The sequence below is a fragment of the Caretta caretta genome, chromosome 4, assembly GCF_965140235.1.
Source record: "Caretta caretta isolate rCarCar2 chromosome 4, rCarCar1.hap1, whole genome shotgun sequence".
Lineage (NCBI taxonomy): Eukaryota > Metazoa > Chordata > Testudines > Cheloniidae > Caretta > Caretta caretta.
In genome coordinates this window covers 38,011,589-38,029,647 of record NC_134209.1, presented here as the reverse complement: position 1 = coordinate 38,029,647, position 18,059 = coordinate 38,011,589, and the positions used below count along the sequence as shown (strand labels likewise).

General features: G+C 37.2%; 1 protein-coding gene across 2 annotated transcripts in view; it reads left to right on the top strand.

Annotated features, from left to right (window-relative positions):
- The window catches only part of DNAJB14 (DnaJ heat shock protein family (Hsp40) member B14), a 37,870-nt gene extending 22,742 nt beyond the window's left edge, over nt 1–15,128 (top strand). For both annotated transcript variants that reach the window (XM_048846617.2, XM_048846616.2), the window contains 3 exons: nt 1,172–1,281; nt 2,228–2,400; nt 6,993–15,128. In XM_048846617.2, coding sequence (XP_048702574.1) covers nt 1,172–1,281; nt 2,228–2,400; nt 6,993–7,117 — 408 coding nt within the window. In that variant the 3' untranslated portion in view covers nt 7,118–15,128. The remainder of the gene's footprint in view (nt 1–1,171; nt 1,282–2,227; nt 2,401–6,992) is intronic.
- The last annotated feature ends 2,931 nt before the right edge of the window (nt 15,129–18,059 follow it).

Below are 18,059 nucleotides of genomic sequence, written 5' to 3'. Positions count from 1 at the left end.
AGATGTGGTACATCTTTTTGCTGCCTCGGAGGGTACACTCTAACTATAGGCATTTATTTCAGAAATTATATAACATAACATTTTCAGGTTATTAATTTTACATTTATTATGTTAAAAATAGTGACTGATACATCGCTTATATATTATGTAAATAATTTTTGCTCATGATTTGTGTCAAGCTGAATTAGGATGGTAACTGGAATTTAATTTAACACCATAAAACAGCTATATAATTTATTAAAACAACACTAAATGTTTTGGATATATAAATTTCTCTTATCAAAACATGTTACACATTTACAACTAAATTTTAATAAGTTTAGGCCTTAACATATTTTGTATTAAATTGAGATTTCATTTTTAAATGGGTTTATTTTTAAAAAGGAACTTCTTATAATTTAAATAACAAAAATTTTAAAAATCCAATTTAAAACGTCCAATTTTTTTCCACCTTGATATTAAGGTAGGAAGTTAATTTAAAACACAATAGCTACTCCTGAGAATAACTTCATATGTGAACGCTCTTGTTCTGGAATAAGAGCACCTTATTCACATTTATCCTAATCTACTTTAAAAGTGGATTAAGTTAAGAGCATTCACACATGCAGTTACTTAAGAATAGCTGTTTCAGAATTTCAGAATAGCCCTAAGTGTGGCGTGCTGTGTACCTGCATTTAGCTACTTATTTGACATCTATATAAACCTGGTCCAGTTCATTAAATCAGTGAAAAGACTCATTGACTTCAGTGGGCGTTGAATTACAACTCTGGAGTTTTAAATGCATCTCTTCAGTGTTGTATGATGCAATATGTATTGGATTCCTGTTAACTAACTAATGCCATTTATACTTGGGTTGTAAACTGTTGGGATAGGGAAAGCCTTTCTCTTGTGTGTGTGCAGTGTCAGCACAATGGGGTTCTAATTTTTGATTGGAGTCTCTGGGCACTATTACAGTACAAATAATAATTATGAGTGATTTTGGGGTAGGGATATCTGAGAGTACCTAAAATTTGTAGTTGTTCTACAAAGCAGTTGGTCTTTTGGATTTTTAGGTTATTGGTATAGTGTTCAATCTTAAAAAGCAAATCCCAGATTAAACCCTGCCAAATTTGCATACTATCTTGATCCCGATTTTATGAAATGCCCAAATCTTATTTGTTCTGTTCCGTAGGGAGGCTTTTCTATGTTCATCCAGCTGATGCCTATTATTGTATTGATCCTCGTCTCTTTGTTGAGCCAGTTGATGGTTTCTAATCCTCCTTATGCCTTGTACCCAAGATCGTAAGTAATGCTGATTAAATTTGTTAAAAAAATACTTCTCCATTTTTAAAATGCCCTTTTTATTTCTTTGCATGGCTTTTTAACATCTGCTTTGCAGAGTCATTTTCTACTTGTATCAAGTCAGGCAGTTGACAAAAACAACCTCCTGACCTGTGTTGTTAAGGTCTGAATTATAATGAAAGCTGGAGAAATTCTCTATTCTCCCTTTTCCCCCAGAGTAGACTTTGTTACAATATTTTATCCCTGCCTGTCTGGAAGGGAATACAGGTGTTGAAACTCATATCTATTTCAGACGGAAGGGTATCTAAAACTCCATATTTTTTCTTGAAAGAAATAACTCCTTTGACAAATCATGCAGGAGGTAAATTGCTATCACTGCTTGTAGGGTTCTCACTCTCTTGCAGAACTGCTGGACTTCATAGAAGGAAGGCTCCTTCTCCTGCAGCGTTTGAGCTCCACAGGAGAGAGATGTTCTTCCCTTTTGAGGCTCAGCTCCTGTGATACAAGCACCACTCCTCCAGAGCACGCACAAACCATGAGTTTTTAATCCACAATATGCCAGCATGCAGGTGGATTTCTCAAGGGCTGCAGTAAAACATTTTAGAGTGAAATGTTGCAGGCTGGGGACCTCGTTTTTTGTTTTGCCAGGTTCCAGTGTTGGTTGGTTGTTTTATACTTATTTATTTATAATGTTTTAAAACAAAGATGGCTTACTAAAATTACTTTTGGAGATGGAGAGAGGTAAAAGGCAGAAGTTCTATATTCATATGAATGTAAACATTTTCTTCTGTTAAACATGACACTCCCACTGCTTTTCATTACAACTCTGACTTTTCTGAACCTTGAAATAGTGTACTCAGTGAAACCTTATTGCTGCTCGCCAATGGCAACATTTGAAACATACATATTGTGTATATAAAAAGAATAACAAACATGTCTCTCACAGAGGTACAGGGCAGACCATCAAAATGAAGACAGAAAACCTGGGTGTCATTTATTATGTCAGCAAGGACTTCAGAAATGAATACAAAGGAGTGTCATTACAGAAGGTGGAAAAGAGTGTGGAAGAGGACTATGTGTCCAACATTCGAAATAACTGTTGGAAGGAGAGGCAGCAAAGTAAGTTTACCCAATGAGTAATGTTTGGCACTTCTCAAAAACATGTGTTACCATGAAAAGCTTATTTCTCTGTTAGAATAGAATGAAGTGACTATTTTTACTAAAAGGTGTTTACATGTGATTTGCATGAAAGAACCAATACAAAGGCCAGTCTTTCACATTTGTTGCATTTTAAAAATACACCAAGTAGTCTGTGTTAATTCCCAAGGTTTTTACTTGACGACTGAAGGAAACAACTCCCACCTACAAAATGATAGATTCCTTGTTCTGTTAACTGTGACCATTTCTTAGAAAGTGAATTGTTGTAAATTTTTGGCATTGAATGACACACTTATTAATTTGACTACATTAATAATGGGAAAGAAAGAAAACTTACTTTGACCTGAGGTCTTGAACTTCCTGTATTTAGTTCTGGACAACGCTAAAAATGACACACTGAAATTTCAATATCATGTACATCTTTGGGGCCCAAAATAAATGTTTCACTTTCTGTCATTTTATCTCCCTTCCCAACAACTAGCAACTTGTGCAATATCAGATATTAAAAAACAGATTGTTTAGGCTACTAACTTTTTTCTTACCCACATTAATTCAAATATAATTTAGCCAGCTACTTTTTAGAAGGGATAGAGCGCAAATCCAATCCTTTAATACCTGTGAGCGACGTAAAATGTTGTCAGACTGTGAAGGTAGGGCTGCAAAAAATCACATCAAAACTGAAGTGAGAAAGAAAAATGACATGTTTTTTAACATCCAATATCTCACAATCTACAGGGACTAGATATTCTTTGGACCAGTACAAATGTTTACAAGATCATGAAGTCTTCCACTCATTGGTCATGGATCAATCAACAGACATAAATAAAAGTTAGATCCCTATTTTTTGTCTCTCCAAAATAAATTAACATCCTTTAGGTAAAGCTTAGAATTAATTAATTTAGAATCATTAATACTAGAGTTGGACGAAATAATTTTTTCCCATGAAAGATTTTGAACAAACATTTTTCATTCACGGTTTTTGAGAAATTTTGAAATGAAATTTAAAATTTTGAGTTTTGAATTCTGATTTTTTTTTCCTCTCTCTCCCTCTTCACATTCCCCTTTTTTCCCCCATTGGAAACACTGATGCGATAGAGATTTTTTTTAAGTGTGTGAAAGTAGGAGGGGGTGCACTTCTGCACTTGTTTAAACATGGAAAAATGGAAAGTAAACACAAATAGTACTTTCTCTAATTTGTTTTTACTTTTTTCACTTTCAATTTTTTTAACAGTATATTCTCCACCTTCTCACACTAAAAAAACCCACACTTCTAGCCAACATCATCCTGAGGGGAAAAGTACAAAAGAGACAGAGAGAAAAATAGTTTTTCCCACTTTCTGAGGTTTGTTAATCTCTACTGTCCCTTATGCTTGCTTTTTTCCAATAGTAAAAGATGGGGGGAGTAAATAAGAGTGAGAGGGAGTGGGTGAAGATTCCAAAAGTAAAAAGCAAAATAGTTGTTTTGAAATCTAAACTGAAAGGAGAAACAATTAGGAATGAAAACTTTCATTTTGAAATTTGCTGTCATAAAATGTGGTCAAATAACATTTTCCTGCTTAAAAAAATGGTTTTCAACTAAATCCTATTTTTCTACAGGATACGTTTGCTATTTAGAATAGGAAACGTACAAATGTTTTTGTAGATTTGAGCTTAAATATTAATGTGACTTCTCCTTAAAATAATTGCTAAAAAAATGAGACATGCAAGGGTACATAGGTACCATCTCATAATAGATGCAACATAATCTTTTTGAGAAGTAATACCTTATTATTGTTTAGTCCCTTTGTTTCTGTTTTACAGCAGGTTTTTGCATAATGCAAGATGCTGCAAAAAAAAAAAAAAAAAAGGTGGGGAGAGATGTGGAGGGTAGGAATTCTGTAGAAGTTCTCTAAATCAAAAATTGATTTAAAAAATATCCTATCAAAGCAGGGTTGGGGATGGGTTTTGGGCGGGTTATTTTCTTCAAGGCTTAAACATGTCAATTTGAATATTTAATGGAAGTCTCACAAACTATAATGTGGTTAAAATAGCAAATCCAGGTAGGGGATCACCAGGTGGCTGAACTAAATGGCTGCTGTGTGTCTGAGTTCTGAGGGGATAGCACAGTAATCTGCCTTTATTGACCCCCTCATCCCCCATATCTGCTAATCCCTCTTCCCCCGCGCCCTCCCCCCCCCCCCGAAAGCAGAGCATGAGATTGCAGAGGAAGGACCATTCAAAAACATCCCCAAATTTAAAAAAAAAAATAAACACCCTCACTAAGAAGTCCTTCAGGCTCGCAATATGGGGGAGGCCTCTCTGACTTCAATTTGAAGACAAAGCACCCAAAACAAGGAGGAATGAGCGGGCCAAAGAAAATCAACCACCAACCAGGGCGAACGTTAGGGAGTAGTTCTTTGAGTCTGACTACAAGATGTAAGACATCCAAGATTCAAGCAGTAAAGAAGGAAGTTACTGATGTGGAATATTGAGTCACTGTGCTAGAAATGTCTGGCCTAGGACAAACGAGAGAGAGAGAGAGATGTAGCATAAATTGGACGATACGGAAAATAGATCAAGGAGAAACAACATTGGACTTAAAGGATTGCCTAAAAACTCCGAAGCAGGAAATCCAATTTGGTTTGTAAGAACTTCAGTTACAGAGTTGATCAGTCAAAGCTGTGGGGGGTCAGAGAGCACATAAGGTACAGCTCTCTCCACCTGGACCTCTTACCAGTCCTCATTGTGCCATTTCATTACTATCAGCAGAAAGATTTAATTATTAAAAAAGCCAGAGGGCATCTGCAACTTGTACTCAAATGGGATAAGCTGCAATTTTTCCAAAACCTTTCTGTCCTAACTAGAGCTGTGTGCAGAAGTTGCATTTTGCAAACACTTCCAAGGTTTTGGAATTTGACTTCATTCTGAATCAGAATGGAAGCCTAAAACTTTACAATGATCTGTGAAGGAAAATTCCTGAAGAAAATCATTGCAGGTTGTTTGAAATGTTTTTTTATGACCATCTAAAAGTTTTGTACAGTATATAATACAAAATTAAAAAAAAAAATCAAAATAGTCATTTCAAAATGAAAAATCTAAATGTTTCATTCCAAAAAGTTGAAATGTGATGTTTCAACATTAGAACTTTTTTCAGGGGTTTCTTCTGAAATAAAAGTGAAATGAACTTATTTTTTCAAAGTGTTTCACTTTAGACAGTAGAATGCAGTAGCATATGGTTCCATCAAAATTCTCCAACCAGCTCTAGCCCAAGCTTTAAAAGAAGAGGAGAGAGCTAGGGGAGATTATATTGGCTGTCAGGATGGCAAAGATTTGCTAAAGATGGGGATTCCTGTTTAAATTCTCATTCAGCTTCCAAAATCAGTATTGTATAGTTAGAGACCTTAAACGAGGGAAAATACAGTCCAGTTTCTTTGGATAGAAATCCACATTTCAGACATACGAGAGTATACACCAGAGGTAGAAAATAATAATGAGCTGATTAAAAAACTTTGGCAAATTCTGAAGCCCAGGGAAAGGAGGGTAGGATAAGATAAAATACTCTAGAGTACATACTGGCAACGGCAGAAGTGAAGCTGAACAAGAGAAGAGTCAGAAGTTTCACTCAATTTCATAAAGACTTTGGAAACAATATGTCCTAGATGGTGTAAAGAGGCTCACTCTGTAATATGGTAAAGCCCTGTTAAATTGGAGGGATTTGATGATAATTTCTCATTATGCAGTAATATGATAATTTTGTTTGTGATGTTTACATGGCATTGATTTTGTAAACCTAATAAAACTCCCTAAATAGCTTTTAAAAACCAAAGAAATAGCAAATCCTAAAAATTAGAGTTTCTATATGTGTAATAAGGTATTCCTGCTTTGTATTTTATTTATGAAAATATCTGCTCCGTGTTCAATGGTGGGTGTTTTAGATGTCATTCTTTGCTATTTAAAAACTTCTTTCCAAAGCTGTTTGTCTTTAATTAATGACTTATTCGTTAGAATTTTAACCTGAGACTGAAAAAGAGATGTTATGCAATTCAGATACTCCACAATGTAGGAACTCCTGTAAAACAGAACACAGGGATTATTTTATGCCTGAGAAACTGGCATATTTAGTGTGCTGGACAACTAGGTCTCAAAGGACTCTCTCAGAATGGATTTTGAACACTGCCAGGGTAACTAGAGGTGTACCATTAAGATCACACAGAAGATCATTGACCACAGGGGTGAAGTGATCAATATCTTTATTGGTGTACAGTAAGTAAGCAAGTAATGGGGGATAGGGAATCTCTCTGAAATCAGAAAGTACGGATTGAAATATAAGAACACTGAAAGTCTGTTACCGGCATTGGCCTTCAAACTGGCAAGCAATGCTGACGGAAATCCAGCAGAGGGAAGCCTGCAATAAAATGACACATTGATGTCACTATGATTATCAATTGGGAGCAGCAAACAAAGTGATGCAAGGTGTGAGGAGGATTTAGATGTTTGGGGTAGTTCTGAGTGAGAGAGAGTCCTGCATACACGTGAAATTACTACTTTAATCCTAAAAATCTTTCTTTTTTAAGAAACAGACTTGCTGTACGCAGCAAAAGTGTACCGAGATGATCGCCTCCGAAAGAAAGCAGACTCCTTGCCCATGGACAACTGCAAAGAACTAGAAAGGCTCACCAGTATCTATCGAGGAGGATGAACTAGAATTTCACCCGTGCATCCTTAAGTACGCTATTATATCTCTTGTCAAGTGAGAAGAGATTTAGTTTCATCCTGGAAGTTGAAAAGAGGGTGGATGTAAAACTCTACTGTGTAGCTGTTTCCAGAATCCTTATGATGAAATTTCATTTAATAGCTTCTTTACCTACTATGAAATATAGAACAAAGTCAGTTTACATTATTTTAATTGTTTAGATTTTACTTCAAAGGTTTCCATGAATTCTTTCAGCAGAGAGAGTAGCTCCGAAAGGATGCCACGCTTGTAGAGACTTAGTCATAGTGGTTCTCCTCTAACATATTTGTCATGTAAATATCTATGGAAAGAACACTTTGTGTATATACAAGTTAAATGACTTTCTATTTAAAATCTCAGAAATTTAGCTCCATAAAACATTTTGTTTCACTGATGAAATAAATAGTATGACTACATCACTCCTTATTCAGATGTCAAGTGTGTGTAGTTTAAAAAAAAAATGTTAAACACTTTATCTCTAACTTTATGTAAAATCTTCAGGCTTTACCAGCTTAGAGGAACTTGATATTTTTAAAATATAGCAGTGTATATTCCGAAATATATGTTGGGATAAATTTAATTTGGTGTAGAGTAGCAGTTAGCTGTTGTTGTTTTTAAGAATTTCTGACCAATACTAAGAAAACCAAGAGCTTCACTAATCTCTTTTAAAAGTAAATATTTGTAAAGTGCTATGCAGAAGTTATGAACATTGCTTTTAGTACTTGGAGTACTTTACAGCAACTCTGCCCTTTGGTATTTCAGTTGTATATAAGTCCATAAGCATGTTGAACATGCATTCCCAGGTTCCTTATTTTTCACTGAAAAGGTAGAGGGAAAATCTGCAATAGTAATTAGTTTAAAAAAAAAAACAAAAAAACGATGTTTCCTCTGGGGAGATTCGCAGTTTCTCATTTCAAGCTAGTATCTTCAAACTGATTCCTATTCACTCAACACAAGTGGAATAGGAAAATCACTGCTCAAGTCAAGCGTTGTGCCTTTTAACACTTCTGACAATTAACTATTAAATGCTTAGCTGCCTTGTAACATTCTGCTGTGATCAGAGCCCCACAAATTTGATCAAGTACAGGAACAAGAGGAAGTCACAAGATATAAAGTTGTTTCAGTCCAGAATCTTGCTGGATGGACTTCCTGTAGATGAGAAAACATACCATTTAACTATTAAATACAATAAAGTATCATTTAATTCCATGGACTGAACATGTAAATTATATGTATCCACACATGCTGTCACAAATTAAGGGGCATTCTGAAAAAGCTGGATACAGGGTGTGTGATGCCGATAGAAAGAAATGAGTAGGTGCTTTGAGTGTAGTAGGTGAAATTTCTACATCATTGTACTGTTTGTCAGTGCAACATAGCAAAATATTTTGTCTTTCATTTGTGAATGCTGGCTATTTGGTAATAAGGGCAGTCCATTGTTTTAGAGAATTTCTCTCCCTAAATTTATCAAATTGCGGGGAGGCAAATTCTGCTCTCTGGTTATAACAGTGTAGCTACTTAACTGAAGTCAGTGCCCTATTCAACTTCATTGGGCTTACTTTGGATTTACACTGGTGTACTTTGTGAGCATAATTAGTCCTTAGAGCCACATTAAATGCTGCTAATTTGAGTGGACCTTAAGCCTTTTGTGTTTACCTTTTCTAAAGTGTCTCACTGGAAGTGCCCAGTATTGTATATGGTGGTGTAACATGGAACAGGCTGGCTGGTGACGTACAAAGCTAATAGCCAAACCGAAACATTCTTCCTCTTTTGGAAGAGGTAATGTTCATAGTGGAAATCAAAGGTGAACTTCAAAGCGAAGAGCTGAAAACTGAAACGAAGCAGGGTTTCTGTGCTGAATGTCCCCACGAATCAGGTTTTGGGGCAAGGAGAGACGAATGATGTATCACATTCATCTATTTATTGTAGAAATCATCCAAATGTTTGCAGTTTGCCTTAGAAGTAAAGAAAGCGAGCAAATGTGGATTACCTAAATTCTAAAAGTATCCCGAAAGCATCATAAATATGCTAATTTGGAGGACATAACATCAAAGAACTTGTCAAATTCTCTAGATAGTCGTAATAGAAGAATTTTTTCAGTGGTCTTGAGCAAATGCACTGGCCTCCTGCTTCATAGATATGCCTGTATGCTTGTGGGTGCCATTTTTTCAGTGAACACAAAGGGAAATGATTTCATAGTGTGTTTATAAAATATGGGGGCTGTGAAATCACAGTTAAGAAATATTTTTAATAAAGCTGCTTACAATAAACCTGTAGTTACTGCACAGTTAGAACTAGGCTGCTACATTCCATTGAATTATAAATTATTAGAAAAATAATTACCTTTCTAAGCATATTCCATTTAAAAAACATGTTTTGATTGGTTGAAAAAATGCTGCTTAACACTTGATAGATTAAGTATTTGCAGTCTCTCTTACTGAGACCAGGGTATGGGAACTGGGGAAGCATGGGTATTACTTCCTATTCCTGCCTACCTTAAAGGTGATCTGCAAGGATTCTTTTAAAGTTGGCCATATGTCCTGTTTTGCTTCTTTGTAATGTATTTTAAAAATAAAAGTCTGGGGGTTTTTACTTTTTTTAAAAAAAACTTAATATCAGGAATGTCAAGTCTCCTTTTCCTTGGTTTTGCTGAAGGATCTTCTGGGTAGCTCAAAGTATGTTTCTTGTGAGCAAGATGTTAACTGAAGGGATAAATATCCTTTCTCAAAAATGTTAATTAGTCTTAAGTTAAATATTATCAAAAAAAACAAACCAGAGTTTTAAGCAGCCTGACTTAAAAATCCCTGTACTTTTTAGCTGCTCGGATTTTACTCTGGACTCTTGTGAGTCAGTCACTTCACTAGTCCTCCAGTCACCATAGAGATTTCCAGCTTGCACAGAACCTGAATTTCTCAACTGAAAAACCAGCTGAGAAAAATCATTTAACAAAACAGATCCTTGTAGGCTAACTTGATATATAATAAAGAAGCAAAAACAAGCCCATTTAGTTCCTTTGCAAAGGTGACCTTTAAAAAAAATCCCCACAACATAACATCTATGTTTTAGTCAGTGGAGAACCCTGATTTGTTACCAGTTTACAGTAATATATATTTTGCACATTTGGTAAACATTTCAGTAGAAGTTCTGTTTGTTTACCTAAAAACAAACTTAAAAGTGAATTTAGGACTTAAAAAAAAAAAGACTTATTTGTAAGATTACAAAAGACAAAGTTTATAGCCATTAAAATATAGTTAGCACTTTATTTTAAAGCAAGGATCTCAAACTCAGATCACCACGAGGGCCACATGAGGACTAGTACGTTGGCCCGAGGGCTGCATCACTGAAACCTTTTCATACAATGATACAAAAGTATAGTCAAAAATGAAGAGTAATACAGTATGCTATTAAAAGTCAATGTAGTAACTTTTTAAAAACTGTAATGTGAAGAGGGGTTTTAATAAAATATAAACACCTGTAACTATTCCTTATGTGGTCAGTAACGCTGAGGATGATCTACACTAACAGTCTATCAACACAGCTGTAATTGCAGGAACTTTTTAAAGTAACTATACATACGTAATATGTTGCCACTTTTAACAAACATTCTTCCCAACTACTTACAGCAAAGAATCTCACATGCTGAACTTCATACCTCAGACTCCTCATTTAGTCCATGAGGCCCTGCCCCTGCTCTGCCTCTTTCCACCCCTTCACTGACCCCATTCCAACACCTTCCCCAAAGTCCCCGCCCCAACTCCGCCTCCTCTCTGCCCCTATTCCAACCCCTTCCCCAAATCCCTGCCCCAGTCCTGCCTCTTCTCCACCTCCTCCCCTGAGCGTGCCATATCCCTGCTCTTCCCCCGTCCCTCTTGGAAAGTCCTAGTGAAGCGGGAAATGCTGTGAAGTAGGCGGAGGAACAGGGAGGAGGGGATCCTGGGAGTTTGGCTGCCAGTGGAGTTGGCGCCTATGATGGGCTGCAGGAAATAATTCCACTGGCTGTGTGTTTGAGACCCCTGTTTTAAAGGATCAGAGTCAATTTAAAAACTTCCCTCTGGAAATCTTTGACCTATTGTTACAAGTAACAAGTAAGAGTGCTATTATGATGAAGGGGCAAAACAATATCTATTTTTCAAGTTTGTTTATTTTGTAGTAGTTTCACTGGCTGACTCACTATTACAGGGGAATCAGTGTCCTCTGTGTGGGTCTTTCACATAGGAACAAGTAGAGGAATACACAGGAAAATGCAATAGTAAAACAAAAAACTGACGGGAACTCAAAGGTAGGCGTCATTACCTGAAACTTTCACCCTTTTTATTTAATTCACCAAAGTGATCATATGAATGGTCATACTGGATCAGACCAAAGGCCCATCTAGCCCAATATCCTGTCTTCCAACAGTGGCCAATGCCAGGTACCCCAGAGAGAATGAACAGAACAGGTAATCCATCAAGTGATCCATCCCATCGCCCATTCCCAGCTTATGCAAACAAAGGCTAGGGACACCATCCCTGCCCTCCTGGCTAATGGCCATTGATGGACCTATCTTCCATGAACTTATCTAGTTCTTTTTTGAACCCTGTTGTAGTCTTGGCCTTCACACCATCCTCTGGCAAGGAGTTCCACAGGTTGAGTACGTTGTGTGAAGAAATACGTCCCTTTGTTTGTTTTAAATCTGCTGCCTATTTAATTTCATTGGGTGACCTTTAGTTCTTGTGTTATGAGGAGAAGTAAATAACACTTCCTTATTTACTTTCTCCACACCTGTCCTGATTTTATAGAGCTCTATCATATCCAATTAGTCATCTCTTTTCCAAGCTGAAAAGTCCCAGTCTTATTAATCTTTCCTCATATGGAAGCTATTCCACACCCCTAATCATTTTTGTTGCCCTTTTATGTACCTTTTCTAATTCGAATATATCTTTCTTGAGATGGGGCGATCAGATCTGCATACAGTAATCAAGATGTGGGCATAACAGGGATTTATATAGAGGCAACATGATACTTTGTCTTCTTTTCTGTGCCTTTCCTAATGATGCCCAACATTCTGTTCACTTTTTTGACTGCCGCTGCACATTGAGGGGATGTTTTCAGAGAGCTATCCACAATGACTCAAAGATCTCTTTTTTGAGTGGTAACAGCTAACTTAGACCCCATCATTTTATATGTTGGGATTACATTTTCTAATGTGCATTGCTTTGCATTTATCAACATTGAATTTCATCTGCCATGTTGTTGCCCAATCACCCAGTTTTGTGAGATGCCTTTGTAACGCTTGTAACTCTTTGGAATTAACCATCTTGAGTAGTTTTGTATCATCTGCAAATTTTGCCACCTCACTGTTTACCCCTTTTTCCGGATCATTTATTAACATGTTGAATAGGACTGATCCCAGTACAGACCCCTGGGGGACACCACTATTTACCTCTCTCCATTCTGGAAACTGACCATGTATTCCTACCCTTTGTTTTCTATCTTTTAACCAGTTACCAATCCATGAGAGGACCTTCCCTCTTATTCCATGACAGTTTACATTGCTTAAGAGCCTGCATTGCAACCTTCTCAGTTTCTTTTCCAAAGGGAACAAACATCACATTCCATAGATATATTGTAGGTGTGATCAAAATCTTTCATTATTTAAACCTCCTGTTTTCCTGTCCTTTGTAGTACTTGTGGTGTCACTCTAGCAGAAACCAGAAAATGTGGAGCTCAGATTTCTCAGGACCTTGGAAGAAATTTTGCTGAAGATGTAGTGCTTAATAACAATTGTACATAGCCAAATACTTTTCCCCCTCTTGGTGAAGCTGCTTTCTTTGAAATCCGTGGCAAAATTCCATTTCATTGAACTCAATGGCAAACGTCATTTATTAAATACAATACAGTATAATTTAATTCCATGGACGGAGTATGTATGTTCCATCTATCAACACATGCTGACAAATTACGGGACTTCCTGAAGCTGTGGGATACAGGGTACATGATGCCTGTAGAAAGAGTGAGAGAGTGTTTGAGTTAGTGGGTGACAGTGACTCAGTTGCTCTTTGGGGACTTCAGTGGGGCTCATTGTGGGGGGGACCAAAAGTGGAATTAGCCATTTGCAGTATCAGACCCATACACCTTAGCAAAGCCATTCATTTTACTTTAAATCATTCTTGGTGTACAGTAAGGAACAGTTTAATCTTAAACCTCTGTTCACGGTTTTCCCCCATGTAGCCATTTTAATTATACCAGAAGCTCCCATGATCTGTTAATGAGGCACCTGAAGATTTTACAGGGATCTTATTTCACTGGGAATCTCTTTAGAAGTTACCTTAGTCCACCAAATCCATTATTTTATCCTATGTTCCTATGATTATTTTTGGTAGGAGATGGTGGGTCCTCAACTTTCATTAAAACGAATTGCCTTTTTCATATTCTGCAAGAATGATTTTATCTCTTTATGCCTGAACTGGTGGTTTGTTTGTTTTTAACACAAGGCCAAATATTCAAAAGTACTCCGAATTTGTTGTGGAGCTGGATTTTTCGAAAGAGCTTAGCTTCTATTTAGGCACTTAAAGCAGTCAGATTTTCAAAAGTTCCCAACACCCAGCAGTTCCTGTTTAGTACAATAACAGCTGTTGGATGCTGAGCGCCTTTGAAAATCTGCTCCTATGGTCTTGGGGGAGAGGGTTGAGATTGTTCTTCTTTACAACCATCTGAACAAGCGAAATACTGAATATTCACAACCGCTATTTGTACTTATAAAAATACAGGCAATCTTGCATTATGTGACAACTTCATTTCCCTTTTTGAATATGGTATGTAATACTTATATAGTATCATGCAGATCCATAGTCATATGATGCATGCACATGCAAATACTAATATATGCATACACCTATATATCTATAAAACTGCATTTACTGGAAATGGGCCTCAATGGGGAGGGGCAAGTAAGTCATGAACTATCTTGATAAGGTCTCTGAGCATTTCAGTCTTTCACCTTCTGCTGTTAACTTTGAGAGTAACGTTGTTGGCATTGTTAAAAAAATTTTTTTTGAAACCATTTGCTTTTTGGGTATTAACCATCACAGCAGAAACATTTATAATCTTATGAAAATGGATAAACTTCCCACAATGCTTGATTATTGTTAATTGACAAATTTTCAATTTTGATCTTTCGGAATCTTCACCTTTTCCCTAACTGAGTCAGCCTACCACTTGAACTGTGTGGATTGTAATCCACTGGCTAACCACGTAGTAAGTTTAGGTTCGTCATCATAAACCAACACAAGATTCCCTTTCGTCCATTAAATCTGCATGGAGATGCGTTTTTTTCCTCCACATAGTGGGATAGAGGAATGAATGAACACAGTGATCAGACTGTCCAGTTTTGGGCACTTAACAGAATAGATGGCTGCCTCTATATTTCTAATCCCATCAGTTTAGCTGAAGAAAGGGGTAGGGAGGGGGTGCGAACTGATAGGAGAAACTTGGAAAAGGAAAAAGAAACCCATCCTTTTAACTTTCATGCAGATCTAGTCTGTGTTTTAGGGGAAATAGGTAGAATGAGGCCTCTTGGTATAATCTTTTAGATGACTTTGTAATCTTGAAGGAAAGCTTCAGGTTTCAAGCTCCTTTTTCAGTTTGGTTACTCACTATTAAAGATATGAATTTTTTCCAATATGTTTAAATAATTTCCTTTTTAAGCATGTTGAACAGAAACATAAATATTCCTTATATTAAGGGTTATGTGAAATGTAGTTTTTAAAGCTTCTTTGCATGTATAATTTCCCTGACAAATACATGATTCCTTTTCACTCAGTACCAAGGTTTGCTGGTCTTGGGACCACTAGACTTGTGAATCCTGTGTGTGCATGTGTTTAGAGGTGTATATATTTCTTTTCCAGCTAATACCTCAAACTTGTGATAGTTTAATATTGTGCCACTGTAAGTTTGCACAGAGCAGAGCTTCCATTAGGAATTAAAATTATCCATCCAATTTTGAGAGTTCTGGTGTCACTGATCTTTAAATGCTTTTTTTCCCTGCCACCTCCACCCCCTCAGTATGTGGGTAAGAATTCCCATTACAGCAGGGGTGGGCAAACTTTTTGGCCCAAGGACCACATCTGGGTATGGAAATTGTATGGCAGACCATGAATGCTCATGAAATTGGGGGTGGAGTGCAGGAGGGGGTGAGGGCTCCGGCTGGGGATGCAGGCCAGAAATGAGGAGTTCAGGGTGTGGGATTGGGCTCCGGGCTGGGGTAGGGCGTTGGAGTGTAGGGGGGTGTGTGTGAGGGCTCCGGCTGGGAGTGCAGGCTCTGGGGTGAGGCTAGGGATGAGGGGTTGGGGGTGCAGGAGGGTGCTCCAGGCTGGGGTTCAGAGGGCGGGAGGGGGATCAGGGCTGGGGCAGGGGTACAGGTGCTGAGTGGTACTTACCTCAAGCAGCTACCAAAAGCAGTGGCATGTCCCCGCTCCAGCTCCTATTCGGAAGCGCTGCCAGGTGGTTCTGCATGCTGCCCTTTCCACAGGCACCACCCCTGCAGCTCCCATTGGCTGTGGTTCTTGGCCAATGGGAGCTGCGGGGGCAGTATGTGGAGCCTCTTGGTTGCCCCTACACGGTAGGAGCCAGAGCGGGGACATGCCACTGCTTCTGGGAGGTGCGCGGAGAGAGACAAGCCCCAGACTCCGCTCCCTGGCGGGAGCGCGAGGGCCAGATTAAAACGTCTGGAGGTCCGGCTGCGGCCCCTGGGCTGTATTTTGTCCACCCTGCATTACAGGGTCCATTTTTAGAAAATTATACCCTTTTGCTCTGCTCAGCAATCTGAAATCTGACAAGGTAAAAAGCATTTCTCAATGTGAATAAACTGAAATGTGGTTGGAAATGGATTACATTTGAAATAACATTTCTGAACTTGCTGCTGGTATTGGCTGTTTTCCTCAGTTGTGACTGATATTTTACAAGTGTATGTTGGAGAATATAAAGTCCCTCACCTGCTTTAAAAATCTGAAGGAATTCTAAATGCTTGTTCTTCAGACTTTTAAAAAAACAGTGCGGGAGAGGTTATACAGTCTTTGCAAGTCATGTTCAAGACACCTAATAAATTTAATGGAAGGCTTGCAAAAGAAATCCAGTGAAATGAAGGTAGTATCTTAACAAAGAAGATCTTATTTTATTTTGTCTAATTCGAAAGCACTTTCAAGATTTAAAGGTTAAGTTTTAAAAAAAGACTTGTCTGATTTATAATATCTAATGTAATATTAGACATATCAAAATAAAATTTATTTTCAGTGTGAAAATGTGCAAAAATCTTACTTTTTTTTACATGTTAAAGAAAACCCCAGGTTGACTAGTCATTCTAGTTCTGTTTTAAATTCAGTGGCTTGCATTTAAAAGGAACAGCTATTTCATTGTATGCTCAGCTCATGTAGATACTGAGAACTAAGACTAGGAACATACTTTATCTTATAAAATCAGTTATTCCTTTTTAAGGCAAAGTGTTCTAGCTACTAAAATGTTGTCTAATCTTAAATTATTCTTAAATATTTTGAAAATACTGCTGAATTGTTTTATAAATTGACTTTTCGACACAGCCATTAATTACCAAAAGAAAGACTGCCTTCTTGCAGTAAACTATTTTTCATTTCCGCTGGGAAAAACTACTACTAATCATAAACAATATTCTGGCGCAACAAACTCCCTTTAACAAATTATTTAGAAGGTGAAAGTAGCAATATCGTACAGTCTATTAGTGTGTGGTTATTTTAAATGTAGTTGAGACATTGGGTGACAGTGATACATAAAAACATTAAGAGCTCTGGACTTTGGCAGACCTGAAACAGGTTCTGTGATTTATATCTGCAACCCTAAGCTACTCACTTAAAGTGAAATCCATGCCCCACACTGCAGTCATTGGCAAAACCCCTATTGATTTTAATGGGGCCAAGATTACACCGTTAATCCTGCTCACAATTCTTTGAGTTTATGTATTTGTTGCACATGTATCTGAAATCTTATGTCCATTTTTAATATTAATCTACTATGGTTATATACATATGATGACTTTTTAAGGAACAAAATTCCTCTTCAAATTGAAAAGAAATTGAGTAGCAGAATTACAGGACATACACACACCTCTGGGTGTGAAGGTGGGAATCTGCCTCATCCCTTACAATGTATTAAAGCCAGGTGGAGATCTAATATAATTGTAGGTCTACAGCTTATATAATTAGATGGCACATAAACTGCCTTATATAAAAAATGAGTAAACTGCAGTGTTAAAGGAAATAAGCTAGTCAGAAAAGTGGTGTAAAACTAAAATTCTTCATTTTGGGGGAGATTTTTTCAAAAGATGACTAGACATTTCATTCCTGGGAAGGAGCATATAAACGGCAAAAGTCTAAACTTGTCAAAATTGGCATACTTGAACACACACCCCATTTGGATAATCTGCCTTCTAGAATTAAAAGAAGAAAATTATTTTTAAATCTTGGAGAGAAATTCCTAAAATGATACTAAACGTCAACTCTTGTCCTGTTTAATTATATAAAAACCATCAAGTACAGCATTTAACTTCACTCTAATCACTGTTTTTAAAAATACAGCAATGTGACTTACTAGAACAAATGCTGCTGACCTCCTCTACATATACATAATACATATACATACCTGCAAACACAGCAGGTGAGCCTCTGTCACTAATTTTTACTGAACTATATAATATCTTTAAAAAACTGCAACTTAGTTGCTCAGTTCCACTGCAGGTGGAAACCCCTCCAACAGGAAAAATGGATAAGACATTTGAAAATTGCCCTTTGAATGGCAACTGGCCTGTCACATCCTCCTGTTAGAGAATGTGAACATGATTTGGGATTGCCAGTTATTTTGCTGTTAAAGCACTATTTTTTTCATGTTAGATATAAAATTTAGC